Consider the following 20,184-nt stretch of genomic DNA (forward strand, 5'->3'; position numbering starts at 1 on the left):
GCTTAAATTATTTGCTGAGCCAGAGCTGGAGGAGCAGGTGGGACTGGGCCGTGCCCACCAGTTTGGTGCTGGTGCAATTCATGGCGCTGCCCACAAAGGGTCTCTCCAGCTCGCCAAGACGCGGGGCTGTCCAGTTCATCCCCTCTGCCCGAGTCTGCTGGTGGGGGCATGTTCAGCATCGCCCTTTGCTCTTGGCAGGAGCTGAATTCGGAGCTGAGGCAGCACCAGGAGGATCTGGCTGCCCTGGAGCACCTCGCTGCAGAGCTGGGCTCCTGCAGCTTCGCCCCCGGCGCCTCCCAGCAGCAGGAGAAGCTGCAGAGCCTGAAGAAAGACTTCCTGCAGCTGCAGAAGGTGGCAAAAGAGAGGTGAGTCCCAGGGACCCAGCCAGTCCCTGGGGACGTGAGTTTGGGGGTGACTTCGTGGTAAGAGCAAGACCCCGTGGAGATCTCCTTTCCACGGTGGGGCACAGGCGAACTCTTTCTGCCTCTCTCCTCCCACACCAGGCGACGTAAGGCAGCTCACTCCAGCTGACGCTTTAAAAAAAGCCTTGGCTGGGGGCGTTGTGAAAAATTCCTGGTGCTGCAGGAGCCGGCGTTGGTGCGTTTCCCGGCGTGTGGGCTGCCACAGCTCCATCCTAGAGCATCTTGCCGGAGGGGAGCGGGGTGTTGGCGGAGGATCGGGAGCCTGCCCCAGGCGTGCTCTCTGGGAGGTGACAGAGCAGAGCAGCCTGTCCCCGGAGTCCCCCTAAAGTGGGGATAAAGCGGAGCTTTAGCAGCAGCTTGAGCTCAAATCGGCCATGGCAGCTTGGGCAGGGGCAGGGCGAGAGCTTGGCTGTGTCCCCGGGGGGGGTCACACCTTGCAGGCTTATATCTCCAAACTCCCTAGTGAATTCAGGGAAGGTGATGAGGAAAAGCAGATGAATCTCATAATAATCCCCGGTAATTCAGCACCGCACAGAGCTGCCTCCGGCCGGCTCCATGCAGGCTGCTCACAGCTATGGCCAGCGAGTGCGAGCCGGAGGGCCCCGTGGCTGCCGTCCAGGGGCTGCCTTGTCCCTCTGGGATGGGCTGAATAGATGGGAGCTGCGGCCGGGGAGGAGGAGCAGCACAGCCGGGCCTCCCCGGGGCTGCAGCTGGCTGGGGCGAGACGGCATGAATGAGCCTTGTCTTCCTGAAAGCTTCATGTCCCCCAGGACAAAGAGCCCAGTGCAGAGCCAGCGCAGGTTGGCCGTGGTGGTCTCGTGGCCATTGGCTACCGTGGTGGTGCCAGAGTGGCCCCCAAAGTGCCCCTGGCCGCAGCTTGGGGGGGCCAGCAGCAGCGAGGGGCAAGCTGCGGCATGCACCCCGCTTTGGCTGGCACTGCGTGTGCTGTTCCTAAGCAACATCTAATAATAATAATAAAAAGAAGGGCTCCTACAGACACAACTGTGCTACATTCAGGCGGGGGTAATTGCAAGGCAAAGCACGAGCTCTGACTCTCTGAAACCTTTTCACTCTCAGAGAAAAGGATGCGTCGTCCTGCCAGGAGCAACTGGATGAATTTCGGAAGCTGGTCGGGGCCGTGAGGAAGTGGCTGAGGGAGAGCGAAGGCAAAATGCCGCCTGCTGAGACCTCCCTGGGCACCCAGGAGCTGCACCAGCACAGGCAGCAGATCCAGGTGGGCAGAGGGAGCCGGAACCAGACTGGGAAAGTTGGCAATTGGTGTGAACGTGCTGGAATGTGGAATAAATCCCAGAAAGCAGATTTCTGGGAGGTGTTTTATGGTCTCAGGACTCCTGGGCTCCCCTGTACTTGCTGTGGGGCTGCAGCCCCTGGGGTATGTGCAGCCAGTGGTCCCTGGCTTGCGGAGAAGGGAGCAGTGTGAAGGTCCTCTTGGGCACTGCCTGGTTTCCCTTCCCTCCCCACTGCCTGCTCTGGGCGGGATTTGGGAGTGGGAGACCCCGAACATGCTCATTTTCGCTGAGTGTTTCCCCTTGCTAGACGTGGAAGGTGGCCTGCCGTCATCCAAGCCCCCGCTCCTCTCTGGCACCGTGATGCTTTAAATCAGGATATGCCAAGGGTTTGACTCAGAGGCAGAGCAGCGTCTGCTGAGTCACCCGCAGCCCTCGCACCCCACGGCACGGCGCCGGGCTCCCGCACGCTGCCAGGCGCTGCCAAAAGCTGGACTAGCACGTGGCTGAGGGGTGCAGAGAGGAGGAGGGAGGTCCCTGAAATGACAGGAGGAAGAAGAAGGTTTCCTTTCTCAGACCCACTAGTTAGGGAAGAGCTTTTCACTCTTTGATTCCCCCTGACAAAAATAAATGTAAAGACACCCACTTCCCGGCGCAGTCTACTTGTCATGTGCCGGTTCCCTGGGTGCTGTGTCCCCGTGCCACCGAGTCACCGTGGAGGTGACGGGTAAGGGAGGGAGGGAGGGTGGGCTGCAGCCAGGCAAGCACAGCCTCCAGTCCCGGCCTTTGCTTTTGAGCAGAATCTGCTGGAGGAATGGAAGGGGAAGGGGACCCAGGTGGAGGAGATTGGCCGCAGAGGGACCCTCCTGGAGAACCTGATCGTGGAGATTACAGCCCCCGACACCCCGTCCAAGGCAGGTGAGTCGCAGCACGCTCTCCCAACGGTGCTTCTTTCCTCATCACTCTGTTTGCTCTCACCACTGCAACTTCTCTGAGCCTGCCTCAAGCAAAAAATGGGGTTATTTCCCCCTTTTAACAAACTTCAGAGGACCCGTGGTGGTCCGAGTATCGTGGGGCTCAGCCCTATGGTCGAGTCACCAATGCTCATTGCATTAATGCATCAGCTAAGTGCTCAGAGCCCACCAACTTGGCTTAATTTGCTGTAGCATAATGAGCACTGAATTACCCCGTGTTTGCCGTGACCCCAGCATGGGGACACATACTGCTGCTCCAGGGAGCTTCTCCGGGCTCTTGGCCCCGCAGGGAGCTCGTGGAGGTGACTTCTGCTTTCTCTTGGTGATATGCTTCAGCCTCCTGAGGGCTGGAGTGTTTTGATCAAACTCCAGTATTTGGGTTTCCTATCTGGATGAAATTTAAGGCTGCAATATTCAGACGAGATTTACTAGTCTCCTTTTTGGCTTCAAGTCTGTGAAGCAGTGAGATGATGTCTGGTTCGTTTGGAAACCAACTAAAAGATGTCTTCCAGCTTGTGAGAACAAGTCCCTGGGCTCTCATCACTGATGGGCATTTATGGGAATTCATAGTCTAGATAGGTTTGTTAGGCTTAACTTGAGCAGCTCAGTGGCAAACCTCCAAGAGAAGTGGGGAGAGGCTTGTTGTGGGTGACCCACACAGTCACCCACGTGGGGTGACCAAAGCTGCAGCCCCTTACAGCCATGAAAGCTTTAAAATGCTGGTTAGAAAGAGAGAGACTTTCCCAATAATGTTTCTGATAAATCCCCCTTCAGCTGTGAGCGTAGCTGCGATATCTGGTGTCCAAGGAGGGGATGCTGGCGCATCCTGCGTGGAGCCTCTTGGCAAAGAGAGCGTGTCTGTGCACCAAGGCGGGTTTAAATAGTTTCATCCCATTAGAAAAGGAGAATATGGGGGAGTTAATCTCTTTCAGGGGAGTTAATCTCTTTCGGGAGAGGCATTTAGCCTCTCACTTGATACTGTAATTCACAAAATCATGCTCAGGGTAGCAGCTTTCCATGCGTGGAGAGATGGCCAGTGGTCGCCAGTGTTATGGTCCACGCAGGAGCCGCATCCAACCCTGGTCTCTGGGCGATGTTGGGGTGGGTGCCCAGCTCCAGGCAGCTTCAGCTCTTCTGCTGTCTGTGCTTGGTGGCCAGTGTGGTCCGTGTCGTGGAGGGCCGTTCATCGCTTGCTGTCTGCATTCCTAACGCGTCTGTCTTGTCCCTCTGTCTGTCTCCGTCTCCTCTGCTCAGGTGCCGCGCTGCCCGCTCCGGGAGGGTCGGTAGGCAGCGTGAACGGATACCACACGTGCAAAGGTGAGCTCGCTGTCACCGCTGTGCCGGCACGCGCGTGCCGAGGCCGCCTCGCCACCTCTTTGTCCGTTTTTGTCTGTGCGTTTCCATCCGTGAGAATATAAACCACCGTGTGACACCGTCAGCATCCCGTCGCAAGGGAAACGAGCTTGCCAAATAGGCTGGTGAATCCCGCGCAGTAGCCGGAGCCGCGGGACGGGCAGGCGGTGATGGAGGATGTAGGTCAGGCTGAAGGACAGAGAGGGGCAGCTTTGGGGAGTGACAGCACCCTGACACCCCATCAGGTGGTGTTGAGCTGATAAATGGGAGATCGTTTTAAGGCCTGCAATTAAATTTATTGGTTCTAAGGGATTATAACGGCATCCAACCCTTCAGTTTGAAGAGCAATTTTAATTATTGCCCGTTATCTGCTGTTAGTTCGCCGGTTCAACGAGATAATAGGTGCATAAAAATGGCTTTATATTTTGGTGTCAGGTTATTTAACACTGTATTAGCAGTGACATTGTGAAAGGGGGGCTCAGGTTGCATCAGTCTCACGAACATGAAGGCATTTGCTTTGTTTGCAAACTGTCAACATGCATCCGCAGTGCAACGGGAAGGGCCCCTCTGGCATGAGAGGTGAGGATAATCTGCCATCGCTCTGCAGGCAGACGGACGGCAGCGTGGCCTCTTGCTCCTCATGCTTGGCCGGCTGTGGCTGCCCGGGGCTAGATTAGTACCTGATAGGCCAGGTTAGGACGGGCAGCGCAGGCAGCGGTCCTCAACTCAGGCTGCTTTTTGAAAACAGATCTGACCGAGATCCAGTGCGATGTGGCGGACGTGACCCAGCAGTACCAGGGCCTTGGCGTGGCGCTGCAGGAACGCCAGCAGCAGCTCTCGGCTATGCTGGAGAAGATGCAAGAAGTGCAGGAGGAGGCCAGCTCCATGCTGAAGTGGCTGGAGTCGAAGGAACGAACGTTGTCAGAGCTGGACGCCTCCTCCTCACCCACCAAGACGGAGACGATGAGAGCCCAGGCTGAGCACAACAAGGTAACTCCTCTTCCAGAGCAAAAACCAGGGATTAGAGCATCTCCTCCCAAAGGACCTCGGAGATGTGCTTTAATGCAGCAGGACTAGAAGGATTAGCAACAAGGATCTGCCCTAGGTTAAGGAAGGGTTTTTCCCAGAAGGGATCGCAGGCAGGTCCATGGAGCAGGAGCCCACGCGCTGTGCTCGACCTCTTTGCTTCTAGACCTGCTGCTTTCAGGCATTTGGCTCAGCAGAAAGGAGCTTAACTATAGCCCTTGTTGCTGGGTCACTCAACTTCTCCTGGAAAGCAATTCCCACCCTTTCCCTGCTCTTGGAGCCAAGTTAGCTCACAGTATTGCTAAAGAACAAAAATATTGCAAAGAACAGAAATTGTCCAACTCCAGCTTGTAGCTGCTCCTTCATTCCTACTTGGTGATTTCATTCTTTTGCCCTATATCTGAAGAAGTTCAAATTATTGTTTTCCAGGCATTTCTGGCTGAATTGGAACAGAATTCAGGGAAGATCCAGAAGGTAAAGGAAGCACTTTCTGGCTTGCTGGAGAAATATCCAGATTCTCCAGAAGCAGCGAACTGGAAGAAGATGCAGGAAGACCTGAGTAAGTGCCTGAAGCACTTAGTGAAGCTTCAGTCTTGAAACATCGCATTAGAAGCGGTTCAGGATTGCAGGGCAATTCCAAAGTCACAGCAGAGCAGAGTCACTTCTGATTAAAATTCAGTAAATAACAAACTGATCTCCAAGCTGTCTGGTGTACAAGGTGTTCCTGAGATGAGCACTGTCGTGATTAATGAAATCTCTATGATGGATGTATATTTTAAAGACTTGCCTCCTTAAATTACTTCTTTAAAAAAAAAAAAAAGCAAGGAAAAAAAAAAAAGCATTAGCGACATGAGTTGATTGTTTTGATTAAAAGCCTCACTGCTTGATATAAAATTCTAGTCATTAGTAAGGCTATCCTAGGTAATTAAATGTTGACTAAACAAGACTGTGTATTTAAAAAGAAGCCCAGAGATTCTCTTCTTTGAAATAGCAGGAACGTGTTTACGGAATTCTCCGTCCAGGAGATCTGAATGTGCTGTGTGAGGACTGATACACATGAGAGTATCCTCATTTATCGAGCCAGGCATGTGAGATGGCTCGCCCAAGGTCAGACCAGCTCGTGGCAGTAGTGACTAGAGCGCAGAAATCCTGCTTGCAAGGTTTTTGTTCTATGAGCTTCAAGACTACGTAGCCATTAGAAATGGGTAACGGCTTATTAGATGGAGAGTGAATAGAGCCATGCTAGTTTTATTGAAAAGCTGAGGAGATTTCCCGTTGGGGAAACCATGGGGAGGGTAAAAAAACCACCTCGATGGAGGGGTGGGCTGGCCGGGAGCGCGACCAGCGCCAACGCAGCCGGTGCTTCAGATTGCAGGTGGGAAAGAGCCAGCCAGGCGACGGCCGAGCGGCAGCAGAAGCTGGAGGAGTCGGCGAACCAGCTGGCCAGCTTCCAGGCTGCCGAAGCCCAGCTGCGCCCTTGGCTCATGGAGAAGGAGCTGATGATGAGCGTGCTGGGACCCCTCTCCATCGACCCAAACATGCTGAACGCACAGAAGCAGCAGGTCCAGGTGAGCTGGGAGCTGTGTAGGGCATCTCCGCGGTGGGTTCAGGGCGAGGGGGGGTGAGGGGTGTCGCATCCAGTACGGGGAGGTGGCAGATGGCACGCGGAGTTATTTGTCTTGCAAGTGCTCTGCCATGCAGCGAGTGTTGGGAGACCTCGTGGCTCCTCTCCCAAGTCCTCCAAACCCCGCTGAGCGCAAACTACTGTGAATAACTTGAAACGGGTGCAGTGCTCGAGCTCGCTTCCCCGCACTGGATTGACTCATCAATGAATCACTTGGCCCCTCTTGGAGAGTGAAATTGCTTTAAACAAGACCTGGGCTGACGCTCTGCAGGCCTTACTAATGCTGCCCCTCTGCCTGGCAGCCTGCCCTTTCTGTACCTCCTGCTTCCAAATCCTACCATGTCCGTAACCGGCCACATCATAAAATAAAATGCCCCAGTTAACATAATTAGATTTCCTTCTCATCTAACTGGTTTATGTTACATTACACAGCAGTAGGACAAATAAGAGAGAGAGCAAAGTCCTGAAGTCGCAGACCTCTCCCAGCTTTTTTAATTGCAAGGTCACAGCAAATCGTGGCCTACCCAGCCCTATTGCTGTCCCACCCCAGGCCTTGTTCCTACTGATGCCGTGGGCTGGATAAAGCCCCTGAAGGTCTGGTTTGTTTTGACTGTGTGTATTCGGAGCTGTCAGTTTTGTGCAAACATTTTTATGTTATTTCTGTTTCAGTTTATGCTGAAGGAATTTGAAGCTCGCAGACAACAGCATGAGCAGCTCAACCAGGCAGCTCAGAGCATCTTGACTGGCCCTGGAGATGTTTCTCCATCCACTAACCAGGTGCGGGAAGAACTCCAAGGGGTTAATCAGAAATGGTCCGAGCTAATGGAACGCCTCAACTCCCGCTCCAGCCAAATTGACCAAGCCATAGTAAAGAGCACCCAGTACCAGGAGCTGCTCCAGGGCCTCTCCGAGAAGGTGAAGGCGGTTGGGCAGCGCCTGAGCAGCCAGTCTGCCATCAGCACTCAGCCCGACGCCGTGAAACAGCAGCTGGAGGAAACCAGTGAGATCCGCTCAGACCTGGAGCAGCTGGAAGAGGAGATCGCAGAGGCTCAGACCCTCTGTGATGACCTCTCTGTCCTGATTGGCGAGCAGTATCTCAAAGATGAGTTAAGGAAACGTCTGGAGACGGTGGCGCTTCCTCTCAAAGGGCTGGAAGACCTGGCAGGTGAGACAGCGGAGAAGTTGCTTGAGAGATGTCGGGGTGTCGAACTCCACCCCTGCTTTTTGCCAAAGGGCTCTTCCACCACTGGGTTTCTAAGAATAGTAGGGGAAGCACCATTTAGCATTTTTTAGGGTGCTTCGTGGGTGTTTTAGGTGGGACTAAGCAGAGGAGAGTTCACATTCCAGACATACCTGAGTCTGGAGAGTGAGCAGAGATGTTTAGTCCCACTGATGTGGCTCTTCAAGAAGCCTGCCTGGCTTGCAGCCGCATGGCATGTGCTGTGCTTGGGAAAAAACAGCTGGTTCCTTCCTAATTTTGCCGCATTCTGAAGAGAAGACCCAATGGCCACCCTCTAATCTTGGGAAGCCTCTTCTGGTTTCTAAGAGGTTGCATTTCAAGACTGGTCAGGAGAACTGAGACTACTGCATTATCATTGCCTGTTACGACTTAAGAAATTTATGAATCAGTGAGCAAAAAGGCTAGTGATGCAATGGAAAACTCCTTCCTGTTAATCAAAACACAGTTGGTGCATCTGAGATGATTTTAAATAATTGCACTTTGCTTATTTGATTTCAGCTTAATTGTTTCATTCTAATCTTATTTCCGTTTCAGCCGACCGGATGAACCGACTGCAGACTGCGCTTGCAAGTTCCCAGCAGTTCCAGCATATGTTTGATGAACTCAAGACCTGGCTAGATGACAAACTGTGCCAGCAAGCTCGGAGCCAACCTATTTCTGCTAAACTGGAGAGGCTACAGAGCCAAATTCAGGAACAAGAAGAGTTCCAGAAGAGCCTCAACCAACACAGTGGCTCCTACGAGATGATTGTAGCTGAGGGAGAATCTTTGCTGCTTTCTGTCCAGCCTGGGGAGGAGAAGACCACTCTGCAAAACCAGTTGGTCAGCCTCAAAACACACTGGGAAGAGCTCAGCAAGCAGGCTGCTGATAGACACTCTAAGCTCAAGGACTGTTTGCAGAAAGCTCAGAAGTACCAACGGCACACGGAGGACCTCCTGCCTTGGGTGGAGGACTGCAAGGCAAAGATGTCAGAGCTGGAAGTAACTCTGGATCCGGTGCAGCTGGAGGCGACTCTTCTGAGATCAAAGGCTCTGCTGAGTGACGTGGAGAAGCGCCGCTCCTTGCTGGAGATGCTGAACAGCGCTGCCGACATCCTGATCGACGCTTCTCAGACCGATGAGGACGACATTCGGGATGAGAAGGCCGGCATCAATCAGAAGATGGATGCCATCACAGAAGAGCTGCAAGCCAAGACGGGCTCCATTGAAGAAATGTCACAGAGGCTCAAGGAGTTTCAGGAGAGCTTCAAGAACATTGAGAAGAAGCTGGAAGGGGCGAAGCACCAGCTGGAGATCTACGATGCGCTAGGGCCACAAGCCTGCAGCAACAAGAATTTGGAGAAGCTCAGGGCACAGCAGGAGGTGCTGCAGGCCCTGGAGCCACAAGTGGATTATCTGAAAAACTTCACTCAAGGTCTAGTAGAAGATGCCCCGGATGGGTCTGACTGTTCCCAGCTCTTAAGCCAAGCTGAGGTGGCTCAGCAGGACTTCAAAGCTGTGAAGCAGAAAGTAAATGACTGCTGTACGCTCATGGAAAACAAGCTTGAGGGGATCGGTCAATTCAATAATCGGGTCAGGGAGATGTTCTCTCAACTGGCGGATCTCGATGACGAGCTAGACAGCATGGGCCCCATCGGGAGAGACACTGACAGCCTTCAGTCCCAAGCAGAGGACGTTCGCACGTTCCTGGGCAAACTCCACAGGCTGAAGTCTGACATTGAAGCTTCTGAAAGTGAATGTAAGAAGATGCTGGAGGACGAAGGGAGCCCCGATTTATTAGGACTGAAACGTGAGTTGGAGACGCTGAATAAACAGTGCAGCAAACTGACGGAGAGAGGCAAGAACCGTCAGGAGCAGGTGGAAACGACACTGTCTCGTGTCGAGGACTTTTACGGCAGGCTGAAGGAGCTGACCCACATGACAACCGCGGCGGAGGAGAACGAGGCGTTGCAGTGGGTGGTGGGAACAGAGGTGGAAACCATCAACCAGCAGTTGGCAGACTTCAAGGTAAGTCTTTATGCTTATAACGTTTCTTAAGTGGTATTTGGTGTTTGAAGGTCTGTCTAGTGTTGTGGTCCCTTGTGTAGGACCTCTGGTCTTCAAGTTATCGCGGCTTCATTGTTTGTTGCTGTATGTCAGCATTTTTGGTGTAGTAAAATATCCTGGCTCTGGAGAATAGAAGATCAACTGCTGGACTTGATAGTCTGCGGTGAAAAGGCGCAGAAAGATTTTGTGATTGGGAGGAAAAAAGCTTTTCCCTGTTCTCCTTGTGATGTGTAATGTTGGCGTGCCAGTAACCCGTGGGCTCGTAGAGGTGGTTGGCATTTCGGTTTGGGGGGAGGGAAGGATGTTTTCAAGTCCATCGGACCTGTAAGTTGTCATCACCTGAGAGTCTAGACCAGATCAGACCATCCTGCAGGTCTTTCTACCTGGCCCACTGTTCCTGCTTGTTGTTCACTTCATCTGGGCCACATAACGATGTCCATTTTGGGGTCCTTGGGTACAAATAAAGCCACAGATAAACTGTGGGACAAGGGATACCCACAGGGAATAAAACCAAGGCAGAGTTTTGCTGTGGGCTGTTCGTGTTTCCAGCAAAGAGCTGATGGAGACCGTCAGGGCTTGCATGAAGTGCTGAGAGAGGGAAGAGTTGGAGTGTGATTTTTTTTATACAGTATTACGGTGTTGGGTCATGCTGTTACACTACATTAATTATATTAATACTGCTTAGAAATTCTCTTGCTGTGAAACTTCTATTACTGATGTGCGCGGTAGCTGATGATTGGGCTGATTTACATCTGGCTGCTCGTTTCCTGGTGTTAATGGTGGGTGGGAGGGGGAAGCGTTTTTACAGCCATTTACTTTTCATCTCATGGTTAATTGATCCCGTTCCACCACTTGATAGCTCTGTGAAACCTTCACCAGGACAAGGTACTTCTGTTTCAGGGGTTGCCGATCCAAAAAAAAGAGCTTGGAAGTGATATTTATGAGGCAAACTCAAGCTCACCTGATCATGTTGCTGTTAACTCTCGTGTTGGGCAGTGTTTGGGCTTGAGCTTATATTGATGGAAAGGATTTAACTTCATCATTAAACACCACACAGTCGGTTGGAACAAATATATCCAAAAAGGAGTTTCTAGTCCTTAAAACCAGTGAAACTTTCCTGTAGAGCAAGGGATTATTCCTGGCTGAGCAGCTCTCCTTAGAAACAATGACGAAACCCAGCGTTGGTGCTTGGTTGGCGGGGCTGGTGAGCGGGGCTGGCAGGCGCAGCTTAACCCATCGTAGCACTTCCAAATGGTTTGTATCTCAGTGACCTTGAGAAGGACCCTTTAAGACAGCAGTGGCCTGGCCTGCATGAGCCGAGGGTGCTTCGGGGGTGACGTGTCCTTACCAGGAGTCATTTGTTGGCCATCGAGGCCATGCGGTGTAGCTGGGGTCTTTGTTTGTGGAAAAATGAAAGCTTGCAGCAGTGATGGTCAGGTTTTACCGTGTAATGGCTGAGAGTAAAATGGGGGAGAAGCAAGAAGGGCGGATGGAGCAATGGCAGTTATGCAGCAGCATTCCTCCCATGCACGGTTCATCAAGAGAACGAGCGTTTTTTGCACGAATCGTCCATGTTGCAGAGCAGATCTTTGCAAAGCCTCACCTTACGGTTCTCTCTAAGGGCAAATGCAATCCCAGATATTGATCTGCACGTGGAAGAGCATCCAGAGACCGTCTGTACTCCAGTCGTGCAGGAGGGAGAGCGGTGGAGAAGCCTGGCTTGGGCACCAGGGGGGAAGCGGGGAGCACGGGGGGCTTTTCTTGGTTGCACCAGGCTTTTATTTCTTAGCCCCTAAAACAATATCACAACTGTCTTCCTTCTTGGACTGCAAACAAGCTGCACGCACAGCGTGTCCCGGGGGACCGGAGGCAGCTCCTCAGCCGGGCAGTGCTCCCCGGGGCGGTGGGGGGACGACGCAGCTGAGCATGGGGAGGAGGATGGGGTGACTGGGGCTCTCCAGGAGCGGTCGCGGTCCGTCTGTCCAGAAGGCTCAAGCGCAGGCAGATATTATGTCTTAAGGCATTAATTTTAATGAACATCTGTGTAAATGAGATGCAAATTAGGCATGGCCCCGGGGCTGCAGGCAAGTTGCCAATGCAGTCCTGACAAAGGTGGGCACTTCTGGACTCATTGTGTCCAGATTTTAATAAAGAAGATATATTGAAAGCTCTGACAGAGGCCGTGAACAGATGACTTCTGAAGCAGCTTACACTTGAAGCTTCCCATATATTTTTCTTTTCCTGCCTGTGAACACCCCTCAAACTTGCCCCAAAAGGCCACAACCTACAACAACCCCATAACTTTTGGAGAACTACCACTCGTGCATCTCCCCTCTCCCCCCCAGCCCCTTTCCCAGGTCACGAGGGACTAATCCTGGCTACGGGAGGGATGAGCCCTCTCCCGCTCTAAGTGCTCCTCCTGGCCGGGCTTCTCAGAGGCGAGAGGCTGGGAAGCAGCTGTCGGATCTTGCTCTGGGGGGGAAGCTTTGTTTGCAGGAGGTGTTTTGGTTCAGCGAGTGGGTGTGAGGGTGGGGATGGCTACACCAAGGGGCTGAGCCCACACCGGCTCCCGTGACGGTGGGAAGCCAGGACGGCGATGTGAAGTAGACTTGGCCTTCAGGGGGTGGGGGAAGACCAGGTAGGGCCTGGTTCAGAGCAGCACGTCGCTAGAGGATTGTGAGAAACCCATCTGGAAGAGACTTTAAGGGGTCATCTCGTTCAGTCCCTGGTTTTATGGTGAGATCAAGTGCAGCTGAAAGGCATTTCTGCGGTTTGGAGTCTGTGCTTATATGGACATCCTGATGGATCGCTTCAGATACAGCTATGCTGCAGAAGAAATAGCTTGGGTTTAGCTTATGTTAAGCTGTCAGAGCAAAGGAACCTCATCTTTAACTCCTGGTCTTCAGCATGAGTTTAGCCCAAGTGCTTGTCTTTCCATTGCTGCCTCTCTGAGGAGCCCCTTTTTTGTATAAAAGGGTACTAAAAGTTGGAAGAATCTTTCTGTGCTGTGTCTCCACGAGCATCACACGGCTGAGTCGGGCTCTTCGGCACAAGAGACAAGTGCCAGCCACCAGCTCTTCCCCTCCGCTCTCTCTGCTGTCAGCTCAGGTTTCTCAAAGCTTACGCTAATATTAAATTTTAATGACTGGAATCAAATGAGCTACGGTTGAAATGTTACTAGACGTAACAGCTATGTTGATTCAGTTTAGCAAACAGCAGAATTCCCCGGGGAAGCGATTCCCCAGGTACAGCCAAGACACGGAGGGTCACACAGAGACAAAGGGGTTTTCTCCATCGTGTGCTCTCCAGCATCAGCAACCCCTGAGCTAGAAGACCCTGAATTACAACCCTTCCGCCTAAAGATCAAGAAATTAATGCTGTACTTCAGATAAAACAAGGGGCTGATCTTCCTTTACGTGCTCAAGGAGCAGAGATGAGGTTTGCTGGTTTGGAGCGACGGTGCCAGAAAGCCCCAGGCACAGGCTCGTCCTGTCTGGCCAAAGACCATCCACAGCCTGGGCTGTGGAGAGCTGATGGAATCAAATTCTTTGGTGTTTTTTGGGAAGACGTGTGCGCTGGCGGGTGGTTTGGCCTCCTGGCTAAGTGAGCTCAAGCCTGGGTTTTGTTTACTTTATCTTTTATACAGTGGATTTTGAACTTGGGTTTCAAAGCCTGGCTAGTACTTAGCGTTGGCAGTTCTGAGCTGGGACCCTTTTTGATTCACCATGTTGTTTTTGGACAAGCTCTAACGTTGCCATATTTCACCTACAAAGCAAAGTGTAACGCTCAGCCCTGGGTCAGAGGCTCTAGCAGAGATTTTTTAGCCTTGCTGCAGTGCAGAGCGATGCTCGGGAGTGGAAGGATGATGTTGCCTCCTCGGTTGTATCATGCCAGAGTGGTTTTGCTTTGCTGGGGACACTTTTCTCTCTGCGACAAAGACGAGAGCAGCAACGGGGCAGCCTGCCTTCCGAGTTGTGCCCAACGGCCAGAAAGGATTTCTGGAAAACTCTGGAGAACTTGACCCAAAATGAAACGCAAGGAAAAGCGTCAAACTTGACGGAACCAAACGGTCGCCGTCGCGTTCAAATCGGGGCAGATGCGGTTGGCCGGAGGGGAAGAGGCGTGGTGACGCCTCTGGGCCTGGCTGGACCTCCATCGACTCGCCGGCCCCCTCTCGATGCCGCCCCGCGCCGGCGGCCCCCGCCGTCACCGCAGCTGCCCTTCGCCCCACGTCTGCTGGCGGCGTTGGGGCACGGCGGAGGAATGCCGGCGAGCCGGGACCTGCCGCAGCTGGCACGGGCCGCGCCGCTTATCCAGGATCTTGCCTCCGAGTATTAATTAAACCCCACCCTTGCCCCAGCCTGAGAGCGGGGGGGGGGGAGCAGGAGGGGGTCTGCCGCAGGGAGCGAGGGACCGCCGCGACCGATCCTCGCAGGCGACGGCTTTGCCGGGGCAGGTCGTGGGGAGTGGAGGGAAGAGATGGGATTTTGGGCTCCTGCCTCTCCTCCTGCAGCGGGTTTTTGGGGAGGTTATTTGAAACCGGAGTTGCTCAATGCAGTGAACTCGGGCACTGCTCCTTCACACCAATAAAAGTTTTATGCTGGAGGATGGAAAGGGGGAGGGAGGATCCCTAGACAGCAATAACTGAAGCTGCACTCCCATTTTATTTTAGAGGGGGTCAGGTCGTCTGGGGCCCACAGAGCCCTCGTGCCTCCAGCATCCTCTTTGTCTGCTTAAATAAAAAAAATCAGGAAAGAAATCCCAGGAGGGGTGATGCAGTGAGTGAGTAAAGCCCTACGCAGCATTACTCACCCTGCCATTCAGATGCTGCTCTCTCTAACCCTGCTCCAGGTCCTCCCCGCTTCCCCCTAAGTAAAAGCAGCAATTAGCCAGGGCTCGTTAGGAGCCCGTGCGTGCTCCTGCGCCCTCCCTGCCGCTGCCCCCCTTTGCGGCAGGAGGATGTCGGCTTTCTTCGGCGCTCTATTTATGACTCTTAATTCCCCCAACCTTTCAGACAGGGAGCTGACTCAACGGCGCTATCAGCAATGTCGCTGTTGCTAATAACTGTTTGCCTCGTGCCCGGTGTCCCTGGGTTTCTCCCGGGTGCTGCTGCCCGAGGCTGCTGCTTTTCAGGAGAGGGGGCTGCCAGCAGCACGTGGCCTTGGGGGTACGAGGGGGTACGGGCATCGCATCCCCCACGTGAGCTGTTGTCGTTGCATGGGGCATCGGTGACAAGGAGAGACGTGGGATGGGGACCTGACTGCCCAGCACCATGCGGTGTTTCACGGTGGTTATTTTGCAGGAGGACTGAAATGGGTGGTTTCCTCCCAGTTTATCCCATTTATGTTGGCTGGGGACGAGCATGGTCCCTGATTGCACAAGTGGTGTTTTGTGATTTTCCTTTGTGATGATCTTAGGGGTCTTTTCCAACCGAAATGACTCTGTGATTCTATCTCCCGGACCGGCGGCTCTGCCTCTGCCACTGCAGAGCTGCTCTCGAGGGTGGGCAGCAGAAACCCGGTGTCCCATCTTGGGATCGCGGGGCTGAACCGGAGAGCAGGAACAAAGCCGTGTGCTGATGAGGCAGGGTATTTGCACCAAAGCGTTTACACGCCAAGCCTTCATTTCTCTGGACTTGTTAGCAGGCGATGCCCAAGCACCCGGCCCGCGCCTCCGGGGGGGCTTTTTTGGTAACTGATAGATCCAGAGACCCGGTAGCTGGGGGTGCATCGCTGGCGGGGGCTTTAGGGCTGGCTGGGAGAAGGGCGGTGGGTTTCTGGGATGGGATGGGGCAGGGAAGGGACACACTGCCACTTGCTGTGCCCCAGCCTGGCCCGGGGTATTTTTAACCCTTCTGTGCCCCCGGAGGAATGCGTGCGGCTCCCGACAGTCGTCCAGTTGGGAGCAGCTGGGTGGGACTGGGCTGGGAGTGGGGACAGGCTGCACGACGGTGTCTTCTCGTTGAACGCTTTCCAGACCTACTTAAAGTATCTCTGGCTAGTATTTTCAGCATCAGCAACACACGCAAAAATGCCTCCTCTCTGACAGCTGTTAAGCTGCCTTAAAGGCACCATCTCCCCTCGTTGGAGAAGAGGATGATAAATGGGGGGTGATAAGCGCGGGCTGTGCCGGGTGACGGGGCTGTCACCAAACCTGGCTGAGGAGAGTGGCCCAAGTGGAGCTGCAAAGCCTTGGCGGTGTTTGGTGGACTTTTAACCTGGTAATCTGGGGGGGGGGGGTGTAAATAAACATGTTAGCACAAGAGGCACTTGAGCGCGAGTGGCCCCTGCAGCCTCCTTGTTCATTGGAAATAAATTTTATTGCAAAGGGAAGAGCAAATGTGCCGCCGGAGCTTGTCCTCCCCGGACGGAGCGTGGCCGGTCACTTGTTCCTCAGCGAGCTGCGGAGGGGTTTGACCTTGACTTGTCAGCGGACAGGCACTTCCCTGATCCTGAGCAAGCTGAGAGCAAGAGCGAATTAAGCCAAGAGCTGCTGAGACCGACCAAATCATAGCAAGGCTTTTTTTCTTGACCATAAAACAATTAGGCTGTGATCAAATGGTCCCTTTCAGGAGCCGGCTTAGGTCACTGCTCCAAAGCCACCCACTTGCAGATGCTTTGGTGACCCTGCCAGGTCTCAGCTGAGGGAGGTGGCCGTAGGAATGTCCTCTCACAGGAGCACTCGTTAGCTGGTGGTGGTGACACTTTGCAGCGTTTCCAGGAGATACTAAAAATACCAGCTTTGCATAAGACCGGGAGAGCTGAGGATCCGAGGGAGGAGGAGATGGGAAGCTTTTTGTCTGCAAGGGCTGAGCAGAGGAGGGAGAGGAGCCTGGTCCCGGCGGGATGCAGCCATGGAGCGGGGGATCCGTGGGGAACTGCGTGTGGAGCGGACGCGGGACTTTCCCATCACCCACCGCATCCCAGCGCGTCACCGTTCGCTGCCGGTGAAGGGAGTGACTGTGGCCGCTGGGTCTGGAGCAGACGGGGGCTTCTCTGGGGAAGGGCTCGGGCTTGGATTAGTCACCGCAGCGTTTCAAGAACAATTGCCAATTCTTCTGCCGAAGGAGTGGTTTAAAATTCTCCCATCCAGAGGATTCTCTGGATGATAACACGCTTACCTCACTTCCTAAAGAGCCTCTGGAGCAGTTTATTAATCACCCCATCCCTCGGCTCTCCCTGCTGTCCCCAATTACTCTGACACTGGCTGAGGAGCAGCTCCTGCAGTTTTCCATTTCCCCAGGGTGGGCAGTGGGGTGGCAGCACCCTGCCATGGGTGCTTGGTCACTGGCAGCATGAAGCGAGATGGCCAGAGGACCCAAGATGCTTCATCCACCCTTGTGCAGCACCAGAGCAAAGCCTGGCAGCCATGGAGGGGAATCTGCAGGAAAACTGGGCAGCTGAGGACAAAAGTGGGGCATTTCAGCAGGTTGCACCTCCTGTGCCCAGCCAAGCTCCCAGCCGCGAGGACCCTGGCACGTGGCTCTACCCATCACTCGCAGCCCTGGCTCAGGTTGCTGCCGGGCTGTTTTGGGGTGCTTTGTGCACACAGACAGGGCCCTGGGGCTCCGCAGCGATCGAGCGCTGAATGCCACGGTGTGGGGCTGTGCCTGAGCACTGCTGGAACATGTGGGCACCAGGCTTCGTTTGGGAGAATTATTTATACCAACATCTATATTAGCTGCCTTGCAGGGCAAGCACTACGGTGCAGCTCCTGAACCCGTGGCAAAATAAAATAAATTTTTAAATGCAGTGCTCGCTGCATCTGTACATCCAAACTGCCGAACGTTTCCCAGGAGTTTGGTTTTTAGCCTCTTTCTAAAACTTTTCCAGTGGAGGTACAGACCCCTGTGGAGCCAACCGAGGTTTCCTTCCGCAACCCCGCGGAGGAGAGTCCCGAATGAACGGGCTCCGGGTTGCAAATTGCTGCTTGAAAGGCGCGCTGGCTCCCTGCATCCCCAACAGCCGTAGCCTTTGAAGAGAGACATCGCGTGGTGGCAGAGGCCAGACATGAAATCGGTTTGAAGTCAGATGTAAGCCAAGGGAGCACCCAGCCCAGCACGGTGGGATGGGATTAGCCCGGGTGCTCTTGCTGGGAAGAGGCTGGGAGCTCAGGGCTTGCCCACACAGCACCGAATCAGCAAAGGTTTGGCAAAAGGAGCAAGTTTAGGAGGGCAACAGCACTGAAAGGGAGATAAAGAAATCCCTCTGACCTTCTGACAAATGCAGCAAAGGCTTTAAAAAGCGTGAATCCTCTGGTAAAAATGGTTGGACTAATGATCTTCAAGGTCTTTTCCAACCTAGATGATTCTGTGACTCTGTGATTCTGTGAAAATGCCAACGAAACCTGAAAAGCGGTTTCTAAGGCAGATTTTGGGTGTGCGTGGTTTGGCTTTGTGCTTTTATTGCAGTGTCCGAGGGAGGCTGAAACCTGCCCCGAGTCCCTCCGTTGAGCTGGAGGCACTTGGGGTTTATCCCCTCTGTCTTGCTTGGACGTGGCCACATGTCCCAGCCCAGGTCCCTCCTGCCACCACTGTCTCAGTGACCCTCACTGAGTCAGATATGGGGGACACGGTCAGCAAGACCTGTAGGGACAAAGCTCGTGGTGCGAAGGCAGGAGCTCTCCTGCACCCACCTTTGGCCAGGTTGGGTCAGGCCAAGCTGCCCTCCTGCCCCAGGCACCAAGGTGAGGATTAAGGAAGGTTTGAGGATGAAGAAGTCCCTTGGTTATACTCTGGGCTCATTAGCGACGTGTCCATCAGAGATCTTGAGCTGTCTCTGGGCTCTCTTGCTCGTCACATAACACAGGTCCCTCATTTCCAGCTGCTGAGATGCATTAAAAGAAAGCTAAAAATATATTGGTTTCCAAATACTGCTTTCCCATGTAAACAGTGGCGGCAGCGGCGGGCTGGATGTAATGCAGGCGTAAACAGGGTGACATCACCCCGTGACGGGGAAGGCACGTGTCCCCGTGCTCCGGGGCCGCTGGCCATATGAGGAAAGCTTGAAACCTTCAGGTCCGGGAGGCAAACGGGGATGTCTCTACTTGGAGCAAGTCTGGGGAAACCTCCGGGTGGGTTTTAGCTGAGGGTCTTTATCTGCAGGACGTGGCTGGGGTGGCTTCGGGGCGGGAGGGGGTCTGGGCCGGTGTTTGGTCCTCTCCCCGCGGCGGGGTGGCTGCCGGAGCACGGGCATCCCAGCGCCAAGCGCGTCGTCCGCAGCCACGAACCCCAGCTTGGGCTTGGCCAAAATGTGCTGGTAATGAGGCAGGCAAGAGGAGGTTTGGTGACTGAACGAAAGCCAGATGAGGGGTCCTGGTGGTCCGTTCTGCTGTCCGGCGAGCTGCGAAGTGAGCAGATGTGCTCTCCCGAGCTCAGGCCTGTGCCTCCGAAGCTCTGTTAGCCCTTTATTTCAGTCCTGGCACTTGCTGTTGGCAGGGCTCCGCGTGCCGGAGCCACTCGGAGACACCTGAAAGGACAAAAATTCAGACAGTTCCTTCACGTCCTGCCCTGTCCTTCCCTTGCACCACCACAAAGCTCAAATGAAGCCCTGAAATTGGAATTCCCAGCACCCTTTGGCTTCTGTCCCCATTGCTGGGGTGGCACTTGGTGGCTTAAAGCTGTGACTTGGGGAACCTGTAAGAGCTCCGGCTGGGATCTTCAGGCCAGGCACAGCAGGTTTTTAATTGGCTTTAGTACTTGCCGAATATTTCCCTAATGGTTTTAGAGACAGGGGGGATGTGTTGGAGGAAGACTTGGCTTGCTTTTGACACGTGACTCGGTGAGGAAATGGGAAAAGAATTTCTGGCTGTGAAACGGCAGCTCCACGTCGAGATCGCTCCTTCTTCTTCGCAGTGGAACAAAAAGCCTCTGCGCCCCAGCCCGGATGCCTGGGATTCCTCACGGAGGGGCCCGGGAGCGGTAACGGTCCTGCTCCTGCTCTGCCAGCTCCCGGCCAAGGTGGTAGCGGGGTGGCCGGGGGCAGCTTTGCCGGGGCGCTGGCACAGTGCAGCCCCCCTGCCCCTGTTGTCTTAGCTGCGCTGGATTAATAACAGGGACCGAGAGCTGGTGTGTCCCCGGCCAAGTGTAAAAATCTGGGGTTTGGGACACTCCTGCAGTGCTGGCAGCCAGGGCCGGAGGAGGCTGCGGGGCCAGCCCTGACCGTCCGTCTGTCTGTCCGTAGGGCTCAGGGGGATGAGGAGGGGTGAAGGGGCTCCTGGGGGCTGCTTGGGCTCCCCCTCATGCAGTGCGGGGC

The 20,184-nt window shown here is 54.1% G+C and overlaps 1 protein-coding gene across 19 annotated transcripts in view; it reads left to right on the top strand.

Annotated features, from left to right (window-relative positions):
• The window catches only part of MACF1 (microtubule actin crosslinking factor 1), a 145,701-nt gene that overhangs the window by 81,746 nt on the left and 43,771 nt on the right, over positions 1 to 20,184 (top strand). For 16 of the 19 annotated variants that reach the window (XM_074807249.1, XM_074807257.1, XM_074807252.1 and 13 more), the window contains exons 49-57: positions 199 to 365; positions 1,500 to 1,656; positions 2,470 to 2,587; positions 3,898 to 3,960; positions 4,745 to 4,986; positions 5,452 to 5,581; positions 6,391 to 6,590; positions 7,316 to 7,811; positions 8,421 to 9,892. In XM_074807249.1, the coding sequence (XP_074663350.1) occupies positions 199 to 365; positions 1,500 to 1,656; positions 2,470 to 2,587; positions 3,898 to 3,960; positions 4,745 to 4,986; positions 5,452 to 5,581; positions 6,391 to 6,590; positions 7,316 to 7,811; positions 8,421 to 9,892 (3,045 nt within the window). The remainder of the gene's footprint in view (positions 1 to 198; positions 366 to 1,499; positions 1,657 to 2,469; positions 2,588 to 3,897; positions 3,961 to 4,744; positions 4,987 to 5,451; positions 5,582 to 6,390; positions 6,591 to 7,315; positions 7,812 to 8,420; positions 9,893 to 20,184) is intronic. The other 3 variants (XM_074807254.1, XM_074807261.1, XM_074807266.1) reach the window with 1 other exon arrangement.

This window comes from Strix aluco, chromosome 26 (assembly GCF_031877795.1).
Source record: "Strix aluco isolate bStrAlu1 chromosome 26, bStrAlu1.hap1, whole genome shotgun sequence".
NCBI lineage: Eukaryota > Metazoa > Chordata > Aves > Strigiformes > Strigidae > Strix > Strix aluco.